The sequence below is a fragment of the Oryzias latipes genome, chromosome 3, assembly GCF_053564925.1.
Source record: "Oryzias latipes strain Hd-rR chromosome 3, Olatipes_Hd-rR_3.1".
NCBI classification, from domain to species: Eukaryota; Metazoa; Chordata; class Actinopteri; order Beloniformes; family Adrianichthyidae; genus Oryzias; species Oryzias latipes.
The window spans coordinates 33,424,911-33,451,138 of NC_136239.1; the positions used below are offsets into that span (position 1 = coordinate 33,424,911).

Below are 26,228 nucleotides of genomic sequence, written 5' to 3' on the forward strand. Positions count from 1 at the left end.
CATACGGGTCAACCCCTGAATTTGTTCATGTAACTAAGGCATTATTTGAGGGTAAACCATTCCAAAAAGGAAATAAGGGGAACAAGTAATGGAGGTGCTAGACTCCTAAAAGAGTTGGGAAATGTCTGCACTAAACATAGTGTAGGGAAGGAAAAAAAGACACTTAACAACAAGGGATAATTAGAGGATTAGCAGAACTAGCCGGTTTTCTTCTTTGTGCTTTTCTTACCGTCTCGGTCAGGTAATGCAGTCTTCAGGGGAAATGTGTGGTTTTTCTTGGTAGTTTGCTTCTGAAAGTGCTTGTGAAAGCAAACCAAACCAGACCTAGGTCTAAAATGTATTGGCATTCTCACTCATTTAAAGTGAATTCCCAATACCACTCCAGTGTGAAAACAACCTTAATGATGTACTCGGATGGCTGCCTAAAGTATGAAAATTGAAAGGGAAATTAATCTAAGAGTTTCTCATTTAGATGTGGGAATCATTCAAATCATTCTGTAAGGATGTACCGCACCGTTACTTACTCTACTTAGACTTCTACGACTACTGAACCTTGTGTTGACTAAAATCCATCCATCCATCCACCAAATGACTGTAAGTCAGTTTTTTTTTTTTGTTTTTTTTTCTGATGTTGTAGATAATTTCAAAAAGTTGATCCCTGAAGGAGTAAATTATTAGATCACGTGATCTCATTGTGATAGCACAATGAGATCACACATTAGATCATTGTGATAGCACAATGGATGTATATTAAAGAGTCGGTACTTACGGTAAGTTTTTAATTTGTTTGTGCTTAAAATACTCAACAAATACAAGATAACTCCTATAGAATGCAGTTTAAACGTGTTTTAAATGCGTTCTTTATCATTTGCTTTAATGGTTGATATGAACATTAAAAATGTTGACTATCTTATTGGTCTTTTTACTAGTTTTTGTGATACATTTTAGTCTGTATGGTGGTCTGTCAGTAGTAATGGCTTTATCTTATACTGTAGCAGAGGTTGTCTCAGGGTCTAGATGTTATGAATGCGATTGAAGAACCCCCTAAAGCAGCATAGAGAATTGAGTCTGGCTTATCTTTGATATTTCAGGCAATTCTTTTATTTATTTTTTTATCTTCTAAAATCGTGACCCCTTAAAATATGAAACTAAGGCCCTGCTTTTACTACTCATGAATGAAAATATCACTGAGGACAATCTGCCCTTAAAAGAGGCTGGGGTTATTTCGCAGGATAGGCTTGGTCAATCGCAGATCTCTGGAGGTTGAAATTTGCTTTTCTGGGCAGGCTACCTGCTGAAAAGCATTCTCATATAATCATAAGATCAAAGCACAGTGTTGCTCATTCCCTTTTTGTCCCCCCCCCTCCTTGTTTTTGTCCTTTCCTTTTTTTGCTCAAATAAATTTAGTTCGTCTATTTAGTTCTTGCTCAAAGCTGTGCATCCAATGCTTCCTGTGAGGAGGCATGTTCTAAATATGGTGGTATTGCAAAGCAGCAGGATAGCAGGGAAATATCAAACAAAATGGTGCTGGTGAGATCAATTACATGATAGAAAATGGAGGTTTAGGGCTAGTGTAAATGCTGCAGCATATAGCTGTTCAGATTTCAATGTTCACCTGCTAGGCGCCTAATCTCTTTCCTCTCACTTTTTTTCATTAGCAAAAGCTAAAGCTATTTTTTAATTGTTTTCCCAGTTAATCCCTAGCAGGGTGCATATTTCTACGTCTGCTGGTATGTGATTTATTTTAATACATTTGGAGCTCTGGAACCACAATTGCAGGGGTGTGCATAAAAAAAAGCACGGCAGCCATATATCTTTAATATTTGTGTGATGTGGTGGTATATTTGTTTTAAATACAGGGCATGTTTGAACAGTTACCAGTCTGTGGCATAGTGAGATTACAACCTTTATATTTATAAGAATCCAATAACTCGTGTTTTTAAACCCCCTCCAAGATGTAAAATGCAACACTATGATGGCACACTTATGTCCATCTGTTTGGAAAGGTTGGTCATGTTGGTAATTGTTAAACTAAAGCTGTAAAGTCAATCCTGACATGCTGATGTACCATCATGGTCTTCATGATCCTAGTAAAATGAAATCCTCACACATGCACTGCCAGTGGAAGCATGCCAAGTAGAGCAGGACATCACTACGGAGAAAAGAGATGGGGGGGGTAATTTGGCACAAAAGGAGGGGTGAAGCCGTTGATGTCATGTGCATCAGTGACTTGAGCTAGTAACCCTAGGGAAGTAGCTTGAGGTAGAAAATGATCAGGAATCGCTTAATACCCTCACACTGGGGCCTGCAGCTGTTTAAAAGTGGATCATAGATCCATTTTACCTGAAGGAATCACATAAAAAAATTGAAGATACTCATTTTGACTGAATCTACATATATTAGTAGAAAAAGAAACCTTCTCATTCCATTTACTTTTTAAATACCTCGTCTCTGTTTCATAAATAAGATTTTTGATCTAAATTTATCAATGGACTAATTATTTACCCAGTGCTGTGAGACTTAAAGAAAACAAGTACTTATATGATTCACTTTTTAGTTAACAAAAGTCATGAGACATCAGTCTTAGATATATGCTTAACTCGTGCTTGGGGCTGTCAAGAGGATGTGGAGAAACATTAAAGGCCCAAACTCATTTCTGAATTGGTCTGTGGTTGTAGTCCAGTAACTTTACTGCCAAATGGCTTTAGAGGTAACGTCTGATCAGGAAAATGTGGCGGCAGTGGCTCAGGCGGTTGAGCAGGTTGTCCAATGATCGAAGGGTCGGCGGTTCGATCCCCGCTCCCCCCTGCCAACCGTCATTGTGTCCTTGGGCAAGACACTTCACCCTCCTTGCCTCCTGTGTGGCTCCACTGGCGTGTGCATGTGTATGAATGATCCCGGTGATGGTCAGAGGGGCTGTAGAATAATGGACACAATGTAAGCGCTTTGAGCGTCTGGAAAAGCGCAGATAAATCGAATCCGTTATTATTATTATTATTATTAGTATGACTAATCATGAAATTCAAAGAAAATTCCTTTCGCAAAGTCTCTATGAACCATAGTGTTTTGATACCATAAAGTATTTTTCCTAGCACCGGTTTTATTGCCTCACAAACACATTTACTTTATAACACAAATCCTGATTGGCTGTTGATTGCAATGCTGGTCCCACCTCTCTGTAAGTAGTCAGGGTTGTGATGTAACTTCCTTCCAACCTCTTTAGGGTAGAGAGTGTGACCTAATTTCTCAATGGTGCAACTGATAAAAACCTCTGGTAGGGCCGGTGCTTCAGTGCACCCAACGAATAAAAACTATCACCTCAACTCTGACACTATCTTTGTGTTTCAACAACAGACACACATTAAGGCCATTTCATGGTATGAACCAACTAGTGAAAGATGCAACCCTACCACTGATTGGCTAGGGTCCAAATGTCATAGGGATCTGTCCAATATACACCAAATATACAGTATGGATGTAGCTACAGGTTATGAGGGAAGAATAGAAGAACTTTTTTTTTTTGATCTGAGCCCTACAAAAAATGATAAAACTTTATTCCACTAAACAGTTTTTATCTCTGGGAGCGCAGTCTTATGGACTCATGGCAGTGGTGCTTCGGTTGGAAACCATTATAACCAATCAGAGTAGGTCCCCTGAAAGCTCTATGGGGGGGGCCAGACTAGTCCATCCAGAGGCAGCCAGCTGCATTGCAGTGCGAACAATCATTGTTGCTCTATCTTTTTCAACATGCTGATTGTTGTAAGGTGCAGATTGTCCAGCTAAAATGGTGGTTACTGTAAGATCCAATCCAATCGCAGGTGGAACAGCGGTAAACATCGACCCAGTAAGATGCTGTCAGTGGTACTGCACAGCGCGGAGGAAAAGATCCGGTTCACGACAGAAGACAGCTAAGCGTCAATTATTGTGGGGACGATGAGAGTTCTTTCATTACGCAGATGCGGTAGTTTCATTTGGGCATTATTTAAATGGGGGGACTATTTTTTTTACCCTCAAAACAGTTTGAAATGTCCGCTTGATGACAGTTTAACTGTACTTCATATATGGTCAGTAGGTTCCACATTTTTGAGAGCAAAAATGTTTATTCCTCCTTCAAATGAATATTATTTTGCCTTTTACCAAAACAGATTCGGATGAGAAAGAGACACTTTTCAATAATCCAACAGCCGGTGCATTGTGCAGTGATATTACATTCGGTGACATTTCTGTTTTTGACAGCATGAAAAGAGAACATTAAAATAAAGCGAGAAGAGAATGTAGCAACTGAGAATGCAGTTCTAGGCTCTGGAAAATGTAGTTTATAATGTCATAAATGCTGCATTTGACTTATTGTATGGCAATTGAATAATTCATAACTGCTACTTTAAATGCAAATTTCAGTGCGAGGGAAGAAGATGGCAAAAGAGGGACAAAGTTTAAAAAAGAAAAAAGGAAAATCATTGAGGCTGATAGTTAAACCAAAATCTTACTATTTTGCTGATAATTTCGCAGTCTGTATTGAAACATTGGGAGCCTAGGGGTTGTAATCCTAAAACTGCCTGTACCGCTGTATGTATGTCCTACAGAAAGGCTACAGTAAAGACCAGAATATAATGTAATGCATGTAAAGCTATGGGAAGATGGTGGCTGAATGACTGGTTCTAATACATTTTTGAATTGAAATACTAAAAAGCTCAATGCATTTTCAAAACACAATCAATGCTGGGACAAATGTTGTGCCCAAGTGTTCCCCTTACCCTTTCAGTGACAGTAAGCAGCAATGTAGGAACACAGTGACCCTGTCAAACTATACTATTCTATACAGATGAAAATGTAGATCTACCTTAAGTTAGTGGCAGCAGTTGGGCAATCGGTACAAAAAGTTGGTCTGGAGTCCTGCTCTTGTAGTTTCGAAACATGCCTCAACTTCTGCCAGCTAGCCGACTCCACAGATCTGGACCACTTTTTCAGTTGCTGGCCGTGAGCAACCTCTGCTTCTCCACCACAGACCCCTCCACCTTAATGTAGCACTCCAGCTATACCACCTTTGGGTTTTAGACCTCGGACTTACACACACTTTTCGTGTCAGCTCACCAGCCAACACACTTCCCTTCTGTTACCGCATCCTTTGATAGAAGTATGGACGCCACTCTCCCTCACGCGAGATAAATATCTGTGTGTATATATGTATGCCTTCAGTGCTAAAACAAAAAATTGGAAAAGTTTCAAACTGAGCTTTTTAAAGAGGATTATATTTCAATTCCTATTTCTTATGGTTTATTCAATTTTTAGTTTTCTTTTTCCTCAGCCCTATTAACAGGTGGTTGTATTGGTGCATGTGCAAAACTCCTTTGCAAGAAAGAATTGTGGCCAAAAGAAGTGAAATGGATCCTTTCCATAGCTTTTTTTCTCACTGATAAATAGGTTTGTGACTACAGATCTGTTTGGTCTACTTTTTTTTTAGCCACAAATGCTTGGAATAAACTGTAACCATAAAACATATACAAGGTTTTGGCTTTTGTTTTGTAGATTTTTTTGATTTACATAACAGCCATAATTACATATTTGATGTATGCTGCCCTAATAGTTTTGTAGATGCCATGTTTACTAGTTAATTCCCATTAATAGTCTTTTCATGTATTCTTTTGCTCATCACATGCTTTTGAAGCGGCGGTAGTTTCCAGTTGTAGTTATTAGTTGGACATATTCTTCATTCCTGGTAAATGTCTCTATAAACACAGTGATGTCCTACTTTTTTCAGGGCTAAAAGGAACAGTGTGTTCAGTCTAATTGCACTTTTTTAAATTCATATTATGTTGTTTGTCTTGCGTTTATTTTTTCTTTGTGTCACAACAGCTGGTTTTCTTTCTTGTCATCTGTCACTCTGACCTTGTACATCACTTTATTGCCATCTCTAGTCTGTTAGTGGATATGTGCTCCTGCGTTTCCCAGGAAGTGATGTCATTATCAGCATCGCCGCCTACATTACCGAATAAACTCCCGGGAGCAGGTTGCATAGCAACCGCAGAGTGTTGTTGTCAAGAGGATTTGTGATATGTAATGTCACCCAGAGGGGGCAGGGACTCCCACAGAGGGGACGGGCAGGCCTTTGTCGCAGGAGGCTGGAGGTGTCTGTGTTTGCAGCTTTGAAAATATGTTGTCATACACATGCGGAAGATGAACAACACCACAATAAGTAGATCAGAAGAGGTCCTAAGGTTGAAGTCAGGGACGTTGTTTGTAACCCAATTATATTGCTTTGTTGCACTTTTTTTTTCTCATTCCTCTAATGTTTTCCATGGTTTTTAAGGAATTATATAATGTAGGTTAGTAAAAAGGGTTTGAAAACTTTCCTTTCATCACCCTCTGCTAACATTCTGGGATGTCGATCCTCATAGGAGGAGCATCTAGCCATATTTAAGGTGATTCTATCTTTTGGGCCTTTCATCATATAAAGAAACAACTTCTGTCAGGCTACAGACCGAAGACGAGAGAGTACTGTCCAGAGAGTGGATCCATGTTCACATGTAGCTTCTAATATAGTCTCATGAGCGAGCCCCACAGGGACCTTCTCAAGGCGAGAGGCATACCTATTCCTGCTGCAGTCTATTTGAAAAAGCTTGTTTGTGTGTGCAGCTTTATGGTCAGGTTTATCTTCGTGGTAGAGCCAAGATGGATTTGTTATGTTTTCCCAGTACTGAGAGGAAAATGAGGAAATAAGAAACATTATTTTGGCAACAATTCTTTTATGTTCCTCCTTTTTACAGCAGTTTTTTAGTCACAACATTCTGTCTTGTAATTGAATGAACGTTTTAGTAGAAATTTTAAACTAACAAACCCGTAAAGTCATGGAAATGGTTTAATCCCCATTTTTTTTATTGGAATAAGCTGAAATATGTGGACGTTTTTTAAGCTATTCTAGAAACTTGGACTACTTTTCTTAAAGCACATTAAGCTGTATTTATTTTAGCCTTTCCATTTCCTAAAGTTGCCAAAATTTCCACAATGAAGTTTTAAGACTGCAATCTGATCGTGAAATGGTTTTTCCAATCACTCACTTATGATCATTCTATGTTTAAATGTAGACAATTGTATTCTCCAAAACAAATATATTTCCCATTGTTGGTTTACTTTGACAGGAAAATGAGGCTTGACCAGTTTTAGTTATAGAAACTAGGATTACTACTGTTTTTTTTGTGATTGAAACTATGCATCTGTTGCCTCATGTTGCACGAATGTGTTACTTTGCTATCCTTTTTTTTTCTAAAACATGAAGACCTTTCCCTGGTTGGGTATTTTTTTATACCCTTCCTGATGTGGAACACAGAAAGATCCATAAGATCTCAACTTGCTTCTTTCCCTGGTTTCTGTTTACAATGCTCCTTTTTTTTTTTCCAACAGGAAAATTGTGATCAAGATTGGAAAAAAGAAGAAAAGAAAGCAGGAGTCCTCAGAGGAGGAGTCGGATGAAGACCCTCCCCTTCGACACACTTCTAAAGATGACGACTCGGTGAGTACTCATTTGGGTGAACTCTCACTTCCACGATGACTGTTAGAACTGGGCCAGTTGGAAGCATTTGTAAAGCAACGCTGACTCAAACGGCAACGTCGAGCTAAACCGTGACTCAGCAGCTTGATGGTTGGCAAGAATTTAGAAACGTTGAATTGATTTTAATCCTGTTCAGATGTGGTGTTTGGATATTTGCCTATGGTGCGACAAGTAAAGAGAGCCCCCCCCCCCTGTTCGATAGCAGGCAGTGTGTGAACTAGTGTCCTCAGTCTGACGCTTCACACGGTGCAGAGGAAGAGGAAGACTCGCAGCTTTAGTTTGAGCCTGGAAAGATTGGCTGTGGTTCATGTTGAGGTCATGCAGTGGGTGGCTATCTCAAGTGCATGTTCCCGTCTCTGTTTATGATGAAGGGAACTGACAGCGAGCCAGTACAATCTTGGCTGGCCTTTCAACAAAAATCCCTAAATTCACCATTTTTTACAAGTTCGTAACATTGACAAAAACATGTTTTAATTAAAAAATGAAATTGATGATTTGGTTGGTTATAATTAAACATTGAAAATATTATACATTTAACTGTAAGCAAAGTGTATAAAAAAGTAGTTTTGGGTTAGATGATAACGCTCTGAAAATCCCTAAAACACAGGGATCTGCAGCTAATTAACAAAAATGTTTACTAAAAATGCAGCAGAAAACAACACTTCTGTTAACACACTTGTTTTTTTCTTAATAAATATGGCATTCTAATTAAAATACTCTTTTTTTAAATAAATAAAAAGCAGAAATTTATGTTAAAAAGGGTTGTTTTATAGAGCTACTTTGTGAGAATAAAGCATAATGTTTGTTACAGTCTGTGCATTATAGGATCTAATAACCCAGACATGACTATACAGTTTAGAAAATGTAAAACTATATAGTTTTTCTTTGTGCTCATTTTTGGATGATATTACTTAATGTTTGATGAATAGCTTTAAGTTGAGATGAACTTAATTTTATGTATTAATCTGAAACCATGACACGTATTAGCCCTGATATCCACATCACCCAGAAAAGTTTGGATCAAAGTTTGCAGTTTAAAGAACAACTCGAGAATTATTTCACTCTCCAAACTTTGTCAGCTTACGTCGAGTCATAAAACCCCAGCAAACCCTTTTGCTTGATATTTGGAAGCCAGATGTTCTGATTAATTGGCAGACACAACATTCTTTATTCTTTTTGTTTATCCAGTTTATAACCTACTTCGCTATCGAACAAGTATTTTTAATTCCAGTCAATTTTCCTGACTGTTAGTAAACAACAGAGAAAACACATTTGTGTAAGAGAAGCTCATTCTGGTTCATCTTCTTAGAAAATGTCTTGCTGCTGATCAGACTGCAGTCAGATATTCAACCAACAGACTTTCTCAAGCGAGGCTTTCCCGTGTGCGCCTGAAGCTAAGGAGAGAACTTTCGGTGAAAAACTGATTGACTTTTACCTGTATAAGCGTGCTGCTGCTTATGCGGAGTCAGAAATTCTGAGAGACTGACGTTTTGAAGTCAAAATTGAATGTAAACGTTGTGTTATCCATGAAATATTCTGCTTTGTCGAAACTCAGTGTTCTTGCTCTTGAGTGTTTAATATGAAGCCTGTGGCTATGCAGAGGCTGAATATAGTGCCATTAGTTGTCACACATCTGGCTGCATTTGACCCATCCCCCTGGGGGAGTGGGGAGCTGCAGACACAGCCTTTCTCAGGAATCTTCCCAATCCAACCACCCTAAAGCCGAGTGATGAGCAAGCGGCATTAGCTCCCATTTTAGTGTGACTCGACTGTGGATTTGAACTCATGACCTTCCAGTCTCAGGGCGGACACTCTACCACAAGTCCACTAAGCTATACTGTTTTTTAAAACATACCGTTTGAGACAATGATATTGTTTATTGGTGTTGTTTGAGAAGCTGGTGATTTGGGCTAAAAGTGGGAGGAGTCTAGAGGCTAGAGTTGGTTTTAAATTTGAGACGTTTTCTCCGTTTTGACAAAGTTTGTCGCTCCAGTTGTTTGTTTACAGTCTTTTTTTTTTACCCTGATGTATTACAAACTCTGCCAATCAGTTGTTCTCTCAGAAACTGTGAGACTGCGTCATTCGTACCGTACGCATGGTGCTTTAACCTTGAGGCGCATAGAAAACGGGAAGGTGAAATCAATTTTTGTGTTGTGTATGACATCATGGATTTAAGGATAAAATAAAGAATCCAACAGAGCTAATATCTAAGTGCAGTGCATGTCGATTCAACTTGATGATTATAAGATTTCCTTTTTTCATCCTGAGCTGAAACGTCAGATTTATTGTTGATCCAGGTTCACGGTTTGGTCCTCAGTCCTCCCTCCTCTGCAGGTTTTACTCGCTTTTAAGCTTCACTCTGATAAACAGGATTCTTAACCATGGGAATATGATTATTATTAAGTTGACAATCTGCCTGTGATGTGAAGAATATCATGTCAGCAAGAAGCAGGAAGACGAGTGCCCCCCCCCCCCCCCCCCCGCTTTTAGAGTCCAACCCGGACTATATCCTGTGATATAATTATGCTTGTTAAGTGCTGCCCCTGCCTTAATTAAAACCGTCTGTTGATGACTCAGTTAGGATGATCCTGTAGCAGAGGAGGCGGCAGCGTGGCGGACAGTAATAGTAGAAGCAGGTTTCCTCCAGGGCTCAGGCCTTTGTTGCAGCACGCGTGGCAGCTTTGACTCGACACTATCTGGTCAGCTCAGCGTTGTAGGTGTACGTGTACATCTCCACTGGGATATTGCGCTGCACACCTAATTAACTTTGGCTCAGTGGCATTTATTACTAATTAACTACACATTATTATTATTAGGAGGGGCTTGTGGATGGATGCAGGATACAGCAGCCCACACCATTATAAAGGCTTGACGGGGAAGATTCAGCTTGGAGCTGCGCTTTTTTTTAAGTGCATTTCTGCACTGAGAGCTTTTTGTCTTTGATCTGTTGGAAACTCGATTACACTCCAGACAGCGCCGTACAAACTGAATGGAATAAATAATAAATACTGTCCACAGACTGACCCCTCCATAGTAGAGGTGTGCTGGAAACTCACCTGCTGCAGGCTTTTATGTCTTTAGCAATTCATTTTAAGGAATGAATCCTTTTTTCTTGAATGTTAAAGTTGTTGTTTTTTTGGTTTTTTTTTTTCTACAGCAAATTCTTCCACTTCAAAATTACTAATGTAACGATAACGACTTCAGAGCTTCGTTCATTATAAATTAAGACCAACATCTATGATAATTCATCTTACTGATTACCATTTAATCTCACGAATTAATCTGATTTATTTCATTATTTGTTTCTTTGCGTGCTTAAAAATGCCACAGAGGGATGCTTGTTTTAATGGAGTACAAAGACAGGACAGCAGCAGTGTGCAGCCTCTTTTGTTGGCGTTATTGTTGCTATATTCAACAAGGACTATAGAAGGTTAAATTTGACACAAAATTAGCGAGGTAACAAAAACGAAATTCTGTTACAAAATGACATTTTGAGAAGTGTAACAAGTCTGTTGTTTTCTAAATTCCAAATCAATCACAGAAGCCGTCAAATGTGCTCAAAAAGAGTCTTTCTTGTATGTAAAACAGCTTCTCTCTCTGCTGTTTTCTCCAGAAGAGGCGCTCCAACAGACAGGTGAAGCGCAAAAAGTACACTGAAGAGCTGGAGACCAGGCTGTCTGATGAAGAAGTCAAGGTGATTGTTAAAGCCAAGAAAAGCAACACAGCAGCATCCAAGGAACCGTCCGTGCAGCTGTTTGTTGTAAGTCATTTTCAGTCAATACTACAAAAAAAATCTACAATATGGGAACATTTTTACCATGTCGGGTGCAGAATAGTCTGTTCAGCTCATTGTACGTTTGTCCCAGAAGATAAAATGTGTCTATTATTTGAATTAGTCCAATTTATTAGCAACTGTTTTATTTTACATTCACTTTTCTATTTTCTAATTGTAGAAAGTGATGATTTTAATATTTTTTATATGCATTTGCTGCCTTTTTCTGTTTTATTTAAAGCATTGTTGTTTGACTTGTTCTACATGTTGTCAAAGGTTTAAAACAATTCTAATCACTTTGGTAAAATTATTGTTCACCAGATTCAGGATGTCTTTTTTTTGCTTTTCGAGATATTGTTTTACATTTTTCATTGTTAATCTCTTCTGAATATTCAGGAGAATCCTTCTGAGGAGGACGCTGCAGTCGTTGATAAAATCATGTCTTCTCGAGTTGTGAAGAAGGAGGTAAACACCTGCTTCTGCGCTCGTTTGTTCATTTCCAGACTGGTTAGGAATTAATAGAGACAATTCAATTAATAATTTAATCAGTCATATTGAATTTATGCTGGTTAATGTAAAACTAAAGCTAGATACAGGCTTTGTCTCTATAGTTATGTTTTGTACTTTCCTCTAATATTGCTTTAAACCTCTCCTTAGGTCTCCCCAGGAGTGATGGTAGAAGTGGAGGAGTTTTTTGTAAAATACAAAAACTAGTAAGTTTATGATATGTGATTTATTTTTTTTATTTTTTTGTATTAATGGTTGTAAAAATCTGGGGGAAAAGGATATGAGTGGATAAGATATCAACTTGTGAAATAACCATAGTGTTTTGGACATTTCTTTAAACCATGAAGTTGTTTAGAAGAGAAAATGATGCAGAATGGTATGAATTTATTCCACAATAAAGATCCTTTTGCCTAACGTTCTCTATTCATGCTTCCCATTCCAATTCTGCTGAAGACCTCAGGATGAATGAAATCGTGGATGTTTCTAATCAGCAGTGACAATTCACACTGCAGGCCTTTAAATAAAACTGTGATGAGCGGCGCCCCCAGTCGCCATAAAAAACCTGTTTTCTGTGGTTTCTCACCTCTGTTGTGTCTTGTTTGTGCTTGTTAGCTCCTACTTGCACTGCGAGTGGGCCACAGAGCAGCAGCTGGAGAAGGACAAGAGGATTCAGCAGAAGATCAAACGCTTCAAGATGAAACAAGCACAGAGGGCCCTCTTCTTTGCAGACGTGAGCCTGTTTCTGGTTCTTCTTCTTTATTTTTTACAGTCTGTATGTAATTGGAAGTCTTTCAGAAGAAACTTAGTAGTTTTATTGCATGTGATGTCCATATTTTGTGTTTAATCTCTTAACTTAAATATGTATCTGACTGTCCAGATGGTGTGTGGGCACTGCTGCTGATGTCCCATGGGCTTTACTGTATTTCCATTCCTTTCAGATCGAGGAGGACCCTTTTAATCCTGATTATGTAGAGGTGGACCGGGTACTAGAAGTGTCGTATTGTGAGGACAAAGACACGGGGCAGGTAACGTAAATCTCCCTCCTTTTGGTAATAGAATTCCAACAGAAAATGTCTTTAGTGTCTTTTGCTCCTAGACGTGGTTTTCTCACACCTTCTTACTGAGGTGTTTCCTTTCGTTGTGCTTTTTTCAGTACAAGAGCCATTCTAGCAATGTCTTTGAATCTTAAAAATGCCCAAGGCCACCTTAATGGGATTCCTCGCAGCTTTTGACGATATTGTAAAAGCAAAGCTTGGCCTCGTTCTAGTCTTTTTCAGTTCTAATTGTCCTTGCCCGCTGCAGGAAGTGGTGTATTACCTGGTGAAGTGGTGCTCCCTGCCTTATGAGGACAGCACCTGGGAGCTGAAGGACGATGTGGATCAAAGCAAGATTGAGGAGTTTGAGCAGCTGCAGGCAGTCAAGCCAGACTCTCGGAGGGTGGTAAGTCAAACGTGCATCTTTCCTCTGTGGTGGACTTCTTATGTTTCCGATATTTAAAAAAATCTAGTTCTATCTTGTTGTTTTTTAAGCAAACCAAATTTCAGATGCCTTTGTAGACTGCACATGCTTGCAGACCTAAAGAAAAGCTGCTAAATGATTCTTATTATTTATTGCAATGGTAGCACTTAAATTATATTTTTTCACATGTCATTAAGGTATTTTCTAAACCAGATTAAAATTTCTAAGTTCAAATTGGACATTCTTTTACCAATTTTCTACTATTAATAGCTGAAAATTTGCCTTTTTATTATAATTTTTCTAGTGTTTTGGCTACGTGAAATTTCCAGTTTAGTGCTCTAAAATTCCCATTAAACGCAACTCATCTGTCAATCTAATTTCAATGAAACATTATTATTTTATGTAATTTTCATACACTAAAGCAAGGAATTTGGTTGAACCAAATAGTCTATTTTGTTATTAAGAAGACATCAAGAAACCTAAGAGATTGTTCTCTAACGCTTCCAACATTTAGTTAGTGAATAAAACAAATGCCACTGCTTTGGTCAAACCTAAGGAAGCAAAGAATTCACTGCACACTGGAATCTTTGAAGAAAGGGATTCATTCACAATTCTAAAAATGACTCACAACTCGTGGATTTGTTAAACTGAACGTATGCTGTATGGGAGACGCGACACGGAGATTGATTGTCGTCCTCTGCAGCCAATCAAGACGCAGAACACAGCGCACTGTATAAAAATGTACACTGAAGAAAATCTGCACTAAAGCTAGGGACAACTGTACAGTAAACCATGAAACAGTTGTATCTAATCCCCTTTTAAAATGTGTCCACTAGGAGCGGCCCCCAGCCAACCTGTGGAAGAAAAGGGAGCATTCCAGGGAGTACAGGAACGGAAACATGCTCAGGGACTACCAGCTGGAGGGGGTCAACTGGCTCCTGTTCAACTGGTACAACAGGTGAGTTTTCAGCCCTTTCAGCACGTGATTACACAGAAATAGTAATCACGTGTTTGCGTGTTTTCTTAAATATGTTTGCAGAAAGTTTTAAAAATAAAATCAAAAAAGAGTAAAAAGTCCAATTGGCTGCTATTGATAATTTCCTGATCAATTTATGGTCATTCAGCAGATTAACTGGGTTTAAATTATTCAAATTGCTTTTTATGTTATCTTTTTCCTTTTTATAAGAAGGAGAATCTCCCAAACAACAAAAACATCTGCCAGTGCATTGAAAATGATCTTGTGGGTGTTTGGAGACTTCCGATAATGAACAATAAAAGACCCGTTGTGTTTTCTGTTCTACCATCTGGGTTCATTTGTTTTGCTCTGAGCTATGAGAAGTCATTTTGGCTGTCAAGGTGCACACCGCTGCAGCAGCCATTCTTCTCTTCGCCCACATTTACAGAGGAAGAGCCGCAGAGTACATCTGGAGAACCGTGTCAGTGTGCTTGCATTAACCCTGGGAATTGGTTTAGCTGTGTGTGAGCATGCAGGAGTTTGTGTATGCCTACGCAAGGAGATTCATCAAAAGTAGAGGGCTGCTTAAGAGGCCAGTGGGAATAGCTGCACGTTGCAATTAGCATCAAGGCATAATACCCCCACCCACCGGACAGCTGAATTAATGGAATCCAGGAGCACACTACAAAACATAGGCATTATGTCCTATCTCATATCTTTAGCGTGTTATTACTGCTGATGATGTATTTTTGTCTGCTGCTTGCAAACTGTTCGTTCTGCATCATGGGGGTTTATTTTTCTTCCTTTTCAGCCTCTAGGTTTTCCCTAAGTTTCTTCTGTTCAACAACAAATGTTATAAAAGAATCCCACTTTGTTTGGGTTAAATGAAGACACTAAAGGACAGAACTCTTATACCCATGCAGGTGCTTTTCACTATTTGATCCCATCTTTTTTCACCTCTCCCATTTCAGACGCAACTGCATCCTGGCAGATGAGATGGGCCTGGGAAAAACCATCCAGTCCATCACATTCCTGGAGGAGATTTATCGCATTGGCATCAAGGGGCCTTTCCTCATCATTGCACCCCTCTCCACCATTGCCAACTGGGAGCGCGAGTTCCATACTTGGACCCACCTCAATGTCATCGTTTATCACGGGAGCGTAGTCAGTAGGCAGATGCTCCAGCAGTACGAGATGTACTTCAGGGATGCTCAGGTAACGGGACACCACACACAGGACTATCACTCCCAGCGGGAGGATTTTACAATAAAACGCTGAAAGGGATACTTTTGTGACTGCATTGTTGTTCAAAGCACTGATGGAGAGCACTGACAGAAAAACACTGGAATGAACAGTGATAATATTCACTAAAACCACTCATTAGATCTTATAAAATCCCATTTTTGTAAGCTCTTTTGTGTGATGTCATTGGGCATGTCTTCCATGAGAAATGCGTCGCTAACAAAACATTTTTTTCTAGTTCTAATTAGATGTAATAATCTTGTCCTGAATACGTTTCTCCCTTGAATAACCGTACTGGATTTTGTGCTTGTTGTGACAAAGAGTTGAGACGTTAAGGTTACAGATCTAAATATAAGATTAACGGAAGTATAGGTTAAAAAAAACACAGATATAAACAAGATTATGTTGGTAAAAAGGTTTAAAGTCAATTGGGAAATAAATAACTGATTTCCGGCTAACTTAGTCAGTTTCTCTTCCTGTTGTTTCTTTACCTTTCTATGTACATGTGATGCAAAAAAAGAGTGGGGCTTAAAGTTCAGATGCACAAGAGGGCTTCACACCTCAAATGAGCAAAAACAGCCCACAGGGACATGTTAAGAGAGAAGAGCAAAGATCTGGAAGACTTCTGTTCATCACAAACACTGGGAGGAACATAGAACTGTAAAATCATAGTAGGATATGAAGGGGGTGTGTATGGCATTAGCATATGAGATACTCGGCCACCTCTCAGTGGAACAGGAACTTGCTTATCTCAGTGTTTTTCCAGAGAAAGGTACCTGCTGAAAAAAGACAAACAAAATTGTGAAAGAACTGATTGAAAAATGTTGATTTTGTTGTAGGGCTTTTAAGAAATAATGAGCAAAACGACAAGGGGCTAACGTCATGTAATGTTTTAACACTAATTTGGCTCCTGATGTTGTGCAACGGTGAGATGGCATCTTAACAAGAACCATAGTGAGGCGTGTGGCAGACAATAAGTCGGCTGAGAGGTAGTTAGTGAGCCTTGGGCAGAGGCTTTCTGTGGTTGGCAGGCCATGTGATGTTTCACAACAGGCAGTTAGGAACTCTTAGTGTGCAAGCGAACCGTGGCGGGAATTAAGGTGAGGGAGACGAAACGGAGCAGAGCTGCCACCAGGCTGTCTCCCAGGCCGCCTGTGATGTCACAGCGCTCCCCAAGGGGAGCTCTCTGTCAACACCGCTCAGCCATATCAGAGAGAGAGCGGCTCCTCCAGCAGTGTGCTGTCTGGCTCGCCGTGGGAGGGAGGGCTACACGATAACCGAGTATCCCTCAAGGACTGTTGTCAAGGCGATGGATACAAATGGAGAAGCAGGGCGATGCAAAGCCAGACAGGCAGATAAACAAACTGCAGTGAGGCTCAGAAACCGGAGCGTGTGTTGGGCTGTGGATTTCCTTTAAGGAAGAGGTGTGCTTAGATATTGTCTAAGTTAAACCGAAGAAAGTCACAAGGTTATTTTTAATGCTGTTGATTGCGTGTAGTAAACACGGAAAACGTGAAAAATATATTTAGTTTTTTTTATTTGACTTTTGATTTGAAATGGTTCATTTCAAGCAATCAAATAAGAATAATGCGCAAAACAATACAATCAGCTGTTAGACATTCATACAACGACGTATTAAACTTAGGATAATTAGACATTAAATCAAAGATTGCTTGAAAGGGAGTGGAAGGAAGCAAACTTATATTATCCCACCCATGTTTTATTAGTTTGAATTAAACTCTGACATTTTCCTGTAACATTTCACATGATGGATGACACACATAAAGAAAATTAATCTTGAAATTGCATTTCTGACTATTTCTTTAATCAAATCGTTGTGAATCAGGAGCAGAAAAAAAACGCCACTGGAAAAAGCTTGCAAGTGTGACGCACACGTTACTATGGTTAGCCACACGCTCCCTGCTTTGCTTTATTCTGATGCATCTTCTTGCAGACGACTAGATCCACGTTGGTCTTTGTTTTCCTTATCCGAGGAAAAATAGCATCATCGTAATTAAAAGACCACTGGGAACGCTTTGAAAATAGATCAAAACATGATCAGAGTGGCAAATTTAAAAGATTTTTTTCTTAACTACCTCTCTTTTGCTTGTAGGGTCGTGCGATACGAGGCGCCTACAGGTTCCAGGCTGTCATCACCACGTTTGAGATGATCCTGGGCGGCTGCCCTGAGCTCAACGCCATCGAGTGGCGCTGCGTCATCATCGACGAAGCCCACCGCCTCAAGAACAAAAACTGCAAGCTTCTGGAAGGCTTCAAGCTCATGAATTTGGTACCTAAACCTTTCAGCTCTTACAGACTGATAAGTTGCAATACATCTTCATCTGGCTGCATTCTACAGATTTATGCTGCTATTAAAAGTGGAATGTATTTTTGACTGCTCACTTTATTCCTTTTAAAGGAGCACAAGGTCTTGCTGACGGGTACGCCTCTGCAGAACACAGTGGAGGAGCTGTTCAGCCTCCTCCACTTCCTGGAGCCAACGCGCTTCCCCTCAGAAAACACCTTCATGCAGGAGTTTGGAGACCTCAAGACCGAGGAGCAGGTGGGCTCCCAGATTTTATCATGTGTTTAAATAAACTTGAAATGCAAACGTACCAGATCATTGCACTAAAATAAATTATTTGCAATTCATTATTGCTATTACAATTGAACAAAAAAGAGGAGTTCTGGTACTTGCAAAGAAGAATTTACTAACTGGAAATTATCTTTTGGTAAAAAGTGTGCTACTTTATTTTTTTTTTAACAAGAAAAAGCTTTTCACAGCTGCTACATATTGCTTTTGGCTTTCCAGTTTCAGCCAAAAACACTAAACAGACCTCGAAAGAAAAGACCATAGAAGTGTCTTTGATGTGTAAAGTTAAAAATGTACTTCTTTGAAACAGGCCCTGCCTAATGTGTGGTACCAGTCCAGAGGCAACAAAAAATGTGTTATTCTTTTCATTGTACAAGATGCTAGTGTTATTTGGAAAAAACAACAACACTGTTTTATAAAAAAACTGATTTTACAAAAGAACTTTTTGCAATATGTTTTGCGAAAAAACAAACTTTATAGTTGAAAATAGCAATAGGTATCCTAATACATTTATGTTTTGTACTTTAAAATAATTAAATCTCCTATTAGATGTTCTTAAACAGTAGGAATTAGCGTTTAAGATTCGATTTATTTGCCCTGCAGCAAATGTTTATTATATTTAAAGGTTGAAATACAGTAAAATTCAACTTAAACTTTATTTATTGTAAAAAAAAAATCATAATTAAGGCCCTCATCAAACATGCACATTACACAAAAATGAACAGGGAGAAATATTCCATAAATTCAAATAAAAACATGAGGAAATGTAAAAAGTACTTAAAAGTTAAGCTAAAAAGATGAGATTTAGGTTTAATTCTAAACAAATCTCCACAGTGGATGAAGCTCTCACAGCCTCAGTCAATCATGAATATTAATATTGATGCCTTTCATTGTTGCCATCTTTATATTGTCACTTTGTATCACTTATTTTGTGCATGTTTTACCATAAAAACTGCATCCAATGATTTTTAATGGAATTTTGTTTCATCTGTCAGTTTTTTTTGTCACAAAGGGGTATTTTCTAAAAATGTAACACAATTCCAAAAACTGGAATCCAAACAAAATGCAATTGAAAATGATAATTCAGCTTGAATAGTTATAGCTTATGTCACACAAGATGATGGGCCTAATGTTTGGACTATTTAGTCCAACATCCGGTGGAGCACTTAGTCTTAGCCTAATCTTTTTTGCTGCAGTAGGTCAAAACATTGTTCAATATCTCTTATTTTTCATGTCTGATCTTAAAATTGAGTTTTTTTCTGACGAAACAACTATGGTTGTGGTTTTTGACTGTCATTCAGGTTTATTAGTAATTTTGCAGAAATAGTAAAAGTTGCGATTACAAAAAGTTCAAAAAGAGTATTTTCTTTCATTTATAACCCACATTTAGCATCTGTAGCTCACTCCAGCATCGCCTGTCGTGACGCCACCGCCTTTTTTTTTTCTGCCAACAGGTGCAGAAACTCCAGGGCATCCTGAAACCCATGATGCTGCGTCGTTTGAAAGAGGATGTGGAGAAGAAACTGGCTCCTAAAGAGGAAACTATCATTGAGGTTGAACTGACCAACATCCAGAAGAAATACTATCGTGCCATCCTGGAGAAGAACTTTTCCTTTCTGGCTAAAGGAGCGGGCCAGGCAAACATGCCCAATCTGGTCAACACAATGATGGAACTAAGAAAGTGTTGCAACCACCCCTACCTCATCAAAGGTAGGAGGAACACTTCTAATCTAATCCTATATTGTCGTATAGGATGCAGTTATGATCAGTGAATGGGCTGTTCTGCTTCTTCTGTTGTAATATTCTTTTAGGATTTTACTGATGAATCTAATCTGTCATGTCTTCCACATCAGGAGCAGAAGAAAAGATTCTAGAGGACTTCAGGGAAGTTCACAACCCCTCTGCCCCCGACTACCACCTTCAGGCAATGGTTCAGTCTGCTGGAAAGTTGGTCCTCATCGATAAACTGCTGCCTAAGATGAAGGCTGGGGGCCACAAAGTGCTCATTTTCTCTCAAATGGTGCGCTGTCTGGACATCTTAGAAGACTACCTCATTCAAAGAAGGTAACAAAGTGGAATCATGTGACGTTTTGCATGAAGCTATTTTCATTCATTCGCCTTAGACGTCACAAAAACACACACACTTTGTCATTACTTTGGAGTGGGGCTTTGACGGCATCACAGTTGGCCTATAAAACCGTACCCACCTCAAAGGTCACCACAGAATGAGATGGTAGATAATCAGAAAGGGAGGAGACCACATTACAAAAACCAGGCTAGATGACCTCAGATAAGCGAAGTGTTTTGGTCACAGTCGTTTAAATGCTACTTTGTAATGAGGCTTTAGAAGTTTGATAAACTGATGTTGGCAGTGTGCGACTTACCTTCAACTGCTCTGTAAAAGAAAACATCAAGTCCAGCATTTTGTATAAAAATCAATATATTTTTTCAATTCATTCTCACTGAACTATGTCAAGATTCATAATGTAAAAAAGTAAATCACTCTAACCCAATCATGGCTGTGGTCTGAACTGAGATCATTCTTATTATTGAAAATAAGTCCTTATTGTGTTCCAACTATTGACTGTATCAGAGAGCTGGACTGAGTGAGTGTGAGGTCACCTATAGAGAATGGTTCACTTCCAGCTCCAACTAAATGAAGACATTTCAGTAACGATATGTTTTTTGCGGAAGTCGCCATGTTGCAGCCAAACAATGTCAGTAAGCAGCAATTGGTCAGAGTTGGTCTGGGTCATCGTTTCTATGGCAACCAGTCTTGCCAATAACGAGTGAGCTTGTTGGATGTTCACACCCCCACCACTTAAGAGCGGGCTCGAGAGAATCTGTCAAACGTTTTGAACGTTTGATGTGAGACCCCATGATTTATTTTGAGGTATTTGATTGGCCAGTTAATAATATGCAGAATAACTGGTGCAACAGAAAAAATATCTAAATAGTTTATGATTATGAAGAACACGTTAAAAAAAAGTAGCATAGGAAGAATGGTAATTCTGACAAATAGAATGGCTGAGTTATAGCTGTTTATGTCTCGATAGAAGTCTATAAGATTTTGGCACTTCCTGTTTGGAGGGTGAAGAGGGAGGAGTCACTCAGTCCAGTTTCTGTATACGGTCAATGGTGAAAACGAGCTGTGTGTGTCACCGGGGTCTTAGATCAATCTTGTAGCTTCCATTACAGCTAAATGAAACTAATTGAAGGGTTTAGTGTGGAAAGAAACATCGACAAATCATCGTTTTGGAGTGAGGGCATGTCACAGATCCATCAGTCCCATTTGTCAACTTTTCAGGTCTCCCCTTCTGTTGCTCCCACGCATCTGCGTCTTTCTTTCTTTCTTTCTCTTCCCGTTGGCTTCCTTCCAGAAGCTTCAGTGAACATGAAACTGCTGGAACCCTGAGAGGAGCTGCTCAGCGCAGACCTCAGACAGAGTTCAGGAGTGGGTTATTGGACGCCCTGAGGGCTCCACCACATCATACAAGCTGCATTTTGATTCTGTGAGGTTTCTCTGGAGTGGAAGTGGATTACCACAGGGAGGCCAGGGGGGTGGGATTGTGGGGGAGAATTAAAATGGACACAGTGTGGAAGAGCATAGTCGCTTCTTAAACAAGGAGTGTTTGAAAACGCCATTGAAGTCGAGAGGGAGAATGAAGGAACTGGTTTAGTTGCATTCAGTCTATAGGCAGCTCACATGTCTCGTCTTAAGTGAAGCATGAAATCACATATTGTATGGACACCTGGTGGCTAATTGTTAGTTTCTTTGTGCGCGTTTCAGGTACTTGTATGAACGGATTGATGGTCGTGTTCGTGGAAACCTGCGACAGGCTGCTATTGACCGCTTCAGTAAGCCCGACTCGGACCGCTTCGTTTTCCTTCTCTGCACAAGAGCGGGAGGCCTGGGAATCAACCTCACTGCAGCCGACACCTGCATCATCTTTGACTCCGACTGGAACCCACAGAACGACCTGCAGGTCTGCATCCAAACATCACTTCACTGAGATGAGAAAATAGTGCTTTTCTGACAGCTGGGACTCCAGGTGCTAAAATCAGTGGTTCTGTGTGTCACAGGCTCAGGCTCGCTGCCATCGGATCGGTCAGAACAAGGCGGTAAAGGTGTACCGACTGGTCACCAGGAATTCATACGAACGGGAAATGTTTGACCGAGCGAGCCTCAAGCTGGGCCTGGACAAAGCTGTCCTGCAGAGCATGAGCGGCCGGGATAACAGCCTGGGAGGAGGCTCCGGGGGAGGCGTAAGTCCCAGAAATGGAAACACTAAAACGTGACAACGGTTATTTCAAAAAAAGCAGTAGAGCAATTTTTGCTTTTATGTTGCATTTATTTTATGTAGCTTTGGCTGAGTGTGAATATATGAATGTTTGTTTGAAATCACAGATTATCTTTTTGAAACGTGTATTTCCTTTTTTCCATGTCCCGTTTTTGACCTTTAAACCTTGTTGGGTTGCAAAAAACTGAAAACTAGATGAGTCTGAATTACTAAGAAAAAAGTAACTACAGGAAAAAAGAAATACTGAGAAGTTAGGGTTTGAGTTTTCCCAAAATTGCTTCAATTCTGTAAAGCTTATATTCTTTTTTTCTTTATCACTTTAAAAGCAGTTGGTGTTGACGTAAAATGTACTTTTTTCTTTTACCTTGGCAGAGGAGCTTTAGATAAAAATTTCGTGTCTAGTGTTCGCTCAAGAGATTTAATCAGGAGTGAGATGTAAAGCAAGTAAACAGTCTAAACAGTTTGAAGGTCGTTGTTGAATTTCCTCTTGATATGTATCTAATGCTGTTGGACTTGTGTGTGTGACAGTGTGCGTCGGCCCTGTGTGAAGTGTGTAGGGCTTTCGTTTCTGTCCTCTTGGGGCTTTTATGAAAGTTCAAGAAGGTTAAAGTATTTCAGTGGCTGCTTTTTTGCATCTGGTCTAACAGAACATATTTGCATATAAGACGGCAGCTGGGTCACATTTAGGGCTGCCGATGTGATTTGAATAATACAGCGTGTAGGTGCATGCGTGCGTGCATGCATGCATGCATGCATGTGTGTGTTTGGCTGTGTAGAAGTCTGTGTCGCGTGACACATAACAATGGGTTGAATTTTTTTGACTGTGTCGTGTCTCAGGCTGTGCAGCAGCAGCTGTCCAAGAAGGAGATTGAGGATCTGTTGCGGCGTGGCGCCTACGGGGCCATCATGGATGAAGAGGATGAAGGGGCCAAATTCTGTGAGGAGGACATTGACCAGATCCTCCAGCGGCGAACAAAGACCATCACTATCGAGTCTGAGGGACGTGGGTCCACTTTTGCCAAGGTGAATACAAATTAACAGTGTTTTTTTAACCAAATGTGGTGATTTTTGCAGTTTGTACACTTCAAACCTCCCCATGGTAATAAACACTGGCCACTTCTGTTTGTTGGTTAGGAGGAAATGGTGAAATCTGAAATTTGATTTTGGCTTTGATGTCTGTTACAGGCCAGTTTCGTGGCATCTGGAAACCGCACAGACATCTCTCTGGATGACCCCAATTTCTGGGACAAGTGGGCTAAAAAGGCTGACATTGATATGGAAATGGTCAACGGCAGAGTAAGTATTGCGCTTCAACACGGCTCATCTGGCAAGTCAACTTTACTTAACGGTGGTGAACATAAACCACGTCCGTTTATCCGCCCCACAGAACAGTTTAGTGATCGACACACCTCGTGTCAGGAAGCAGACCAGGCCATTCAGTGCCACCAAGGACGAGTTGGCAGAGCTCTCAGAGGGAGAAAGTGACGGCGACGAAACCAAACCTAAACTCAGGCGGAACGATCGCCTCAACAGCTACGGCCGCACGGAATGCTTCAGAGTAGAGAAGAACTTGCTTGTGTACGGGTACGTGTGTAGTTCACAGGTCTACAACCTTAAAGACCCATTTGGGTCCACAACCCAGTCCACAACAAAGTCTTGCATCACCCCTTTAGAAAAAAATGAGAAGCTGATTTGTATTTATGGTATTGTTACTATTAGTGAACATTTCCTTTTTTCTAAACATGAAATAGTTTATAACCTTAGAACACAGGTTCACATGACTTTTCTTCTAAATAAGACGCCTTGTGTTACAAAAGACTGTCTCAAATTTACTACAAATGTAGTAGTAGGTAGTGGAATGTTGGCAGTGATTAAAAAAAAAAAAAAAAAGTAGTCTCAGCCAGAAAGTTTGTAAATCTAACAAAAATGAAATCAGAGCTACTTCAGCGGCCCATTTTTTCGAACCAAATCCTTTCATTTGTTCAAAAATAAAAAATGTGCTTTATAATGTGGTACGCCTTAATTCTGGCTGTGCTTAGGGCCTGCAATTGATTTTCTGTGGTGCACAAAAAACTGTCAAAATTATTGAGTTTGACTTGTGTTACGTACTGTCCTTAAACTGTTTGTGAATGAGTTGAATAAAGTTTGAGTTGGTTAACTTTACTTTTGCTATTTTACAATTACTTTTTAAAGATGATCATGTTTTCTTTAATTAGAGCTACAATAGGGGTAAAGAGCCTCTGCAGCCTCAGGTTTCAGACTCCAGATCTAGTAGAACTGTCAGACTTGTGGATAGTACATATAATCAGATTTTTGAAGACTAGATTAAGATGGACCAAGTCTGTTAAAACACTAGTAAGCTTAACACTAAAATGATCCCACCCAAATTCTTGTGCGTCTAAACTTTGAAATAACTCTTTTATTCTTTCTTTTCCAGGTGGGGTCGCTGGAAGGATATTCTCAACCACGGTCGTTTTAAAAAACAGCTGACTGAGTGGGACGTAGAGTCCATCTGCAGGGCCCTGCTGGCTTACTGCCTGGTCCATTACCGTGGAGACGACAAAATCAAGAGCTTCATGTGGGACCTCATTGCCCCGACCGAGGATGGACGCACAAAGGAGCTGCAGAATCACCTGGGTGAGTGTCAGGAATTCAAAGCCTCATTAACTGATCTTATCGGCGCAGCCGTTGCACCTTGGGAAAGGTGAGATTTATGAATTAGCGCTTTTCCTCTACAGCACCGGTGGCTTTAATCCTTCTCGTTTTTCACCAGGCTTGTCAGCTCCAGTCCCACGGGGCAGGAAGGGGAAGAAGATGAAGACTCAGTCCAGCTCTTTTGACATCCACAAGGCAGAGTGGTTGAGGAAGCACAACCCAGAGCATATTCTTCAGGACGATGGTTACAAGAAGCACCTGAAACATCACTGCAACAAGTAGGTGTTCCCCCTGCTCCTGCTTGGGATCTCTAACATTTGTTTGTTTCGTAACAACCAGGATGTAAAACTGGGTTAGTAGAACAGAGATTGTTTATGCTGCAGCCCTTAGTGCTTGTTAAAAGTGTATGTGGTGGCTGTCTACTTTTTCTTTAATGGGGGAGAAAGTCTGTGTGTGTGTGTTCTTGTGTTGTTATTATAGAAACTGGCAGGGAATCATTATTCTCTCCTAACAGTGATTGTCTCTATTACTTTTAATAGAATGCAGTCTAAGTGAATAAAAGTACAATTTGCATGTGGCTTTTAACTGTGGCCCCGCCAAGCCTCGGTAATTGAGAGGCACTCAAACGTCTATTGGAGCTGACAGTGTACTGATTGATTAACAAACGAGCATCACACCGAGTCTCGGTGGCTGATTAGACTCTTCAGGAGACTTGAGACCTGCTAATGGCCGTCATAGATCTCCCTGCTTTCAGACAGAGGAGGGAAGATGGCTGTTAGCAAACATTTGCTGTTGAGATATAAAGCCAAATAGACGGCCGATTCTTTTTAAAAGGGAGGCCTGTGTGCGATTTGGCCTTTGCATGCAGAGCACTGCAGCTTCTATAGAAAGTTCTCCATTGTTTCCCCATCCAGTAGTGCTGAATCCAGGGATTGTCTGATATGTGACGCCCCGGGCAATTGGGGACATGCTGCTAGCAGGTTTTGCTGACTTCTGAGTTTTCACTCTGATAAGCTGGAATGTGACTGGTGGCACGGGGTTAGTGAGGTTTGCAGGCTTTCTTAACACAACTGCAAATGTAGGACACAGTTTCAGCCCCAGAAACCCGAGAAAATACAGATGAATGACCCAAAACGGTGGCAGAGAAGGAGAGAGATCAGAATAAATAGTTTTACTCTTTGGTATGTGTTGTTTTCCTG

General features: G+C 40.0%; 1 protein-coding gene across 10 annotated transcripts in view; it reads left to right on the forward strand.

Moving 5' to 3' along the window:
• Nucleotides 1-26,228, forward strand: part of chd9 (chromodomain helicase DNA binding protein 9) — a 74,476-nt gene that overhangs the window by 34,888 nt on the left and 13,360 nt on the right. For all 10 annotated transcript variants that reach the window (XM_011493380.4, XM_011493383.4, XM_011493389.4 and 7 more), the window contains 20 exons: nucleotides 7,399-7,507; nucleotides 11,160-11,306; nucleotides 11,715-11,783; nucleotides 11,976-12,031; nucleotides 12,438-12,555; nucleotides 12,764-12,850; nucleotides 13,128-13,265; nucleotides 14,120-14,241; nucleotides 15,210-15,453; nucleotides 17,594-17,770; nucleotides 17,900-18,043; nucleotides 19,528-19,783; nucleotides 19,927-20,137; nucleotides 21,864-22,059; nucleotides 22,157-22,339; nucleotides 23,212-23,397; nucleotides 23,560-23,670; nucleotides 23,762-23,958; nucleotides 24,812-25,011; nucleotides 25,148-25,307. In XM_011493380.4, the coding sequence (XP_011491682.1) occupies nucleotides 7,399-7,507; nucleotides 11,160-11,306; nucleotides 11,715-11,783; nucleotides 11,976-12,031; nucleotides 12,438-12,555; nucleotides 12,764-12,850; nucleotides 13,128-13,265; nucleotides 14,120-14,241; nucleotides 15,210-15,453; nucleotides 17,594-17,770; nucleotides 17,900-18,043; nucleotides 19,528-19,783; nucleotides 19,927-20,137; nucleotides 21,864-22,059; nucleotides 22,157-22,339; nucleotides 23,212-23,397; nucleotides 23,560-23,670; nucleotides 23,762-23,958; nucleotides 24,812-25,011; nucleotides 25,148-25,307 (3,111 nt within the window). The remainder of the gene's footprint in view (nucleotides 1-7,398; nucleotides 7,508-11,159; nucleotides 11,307-11,714; nucleotides 11,784-11,975; nucleotides 12,032-12,437; nucleotides 12,556-12,763; nucleotides 12,851-13,127; nucleotides 13,266-14,119; nucleotides 14,242-15,209; nucleotides 15,454-17,593; nucleotides 17,771-17,899; nucleotides 18,044-19,527; nucleotides 19,784-19,926; nucleotides 20,138-21,863; nucleotides 22,060-22,156; nucleotides 22,340-23,211; nucleotides 23,398-23,559; nucleotides 23,671-23,761; nucleotides 23,959-24,811; nucleotides 25,012-25,147; nucleotides 25,308-26,228) is intronic.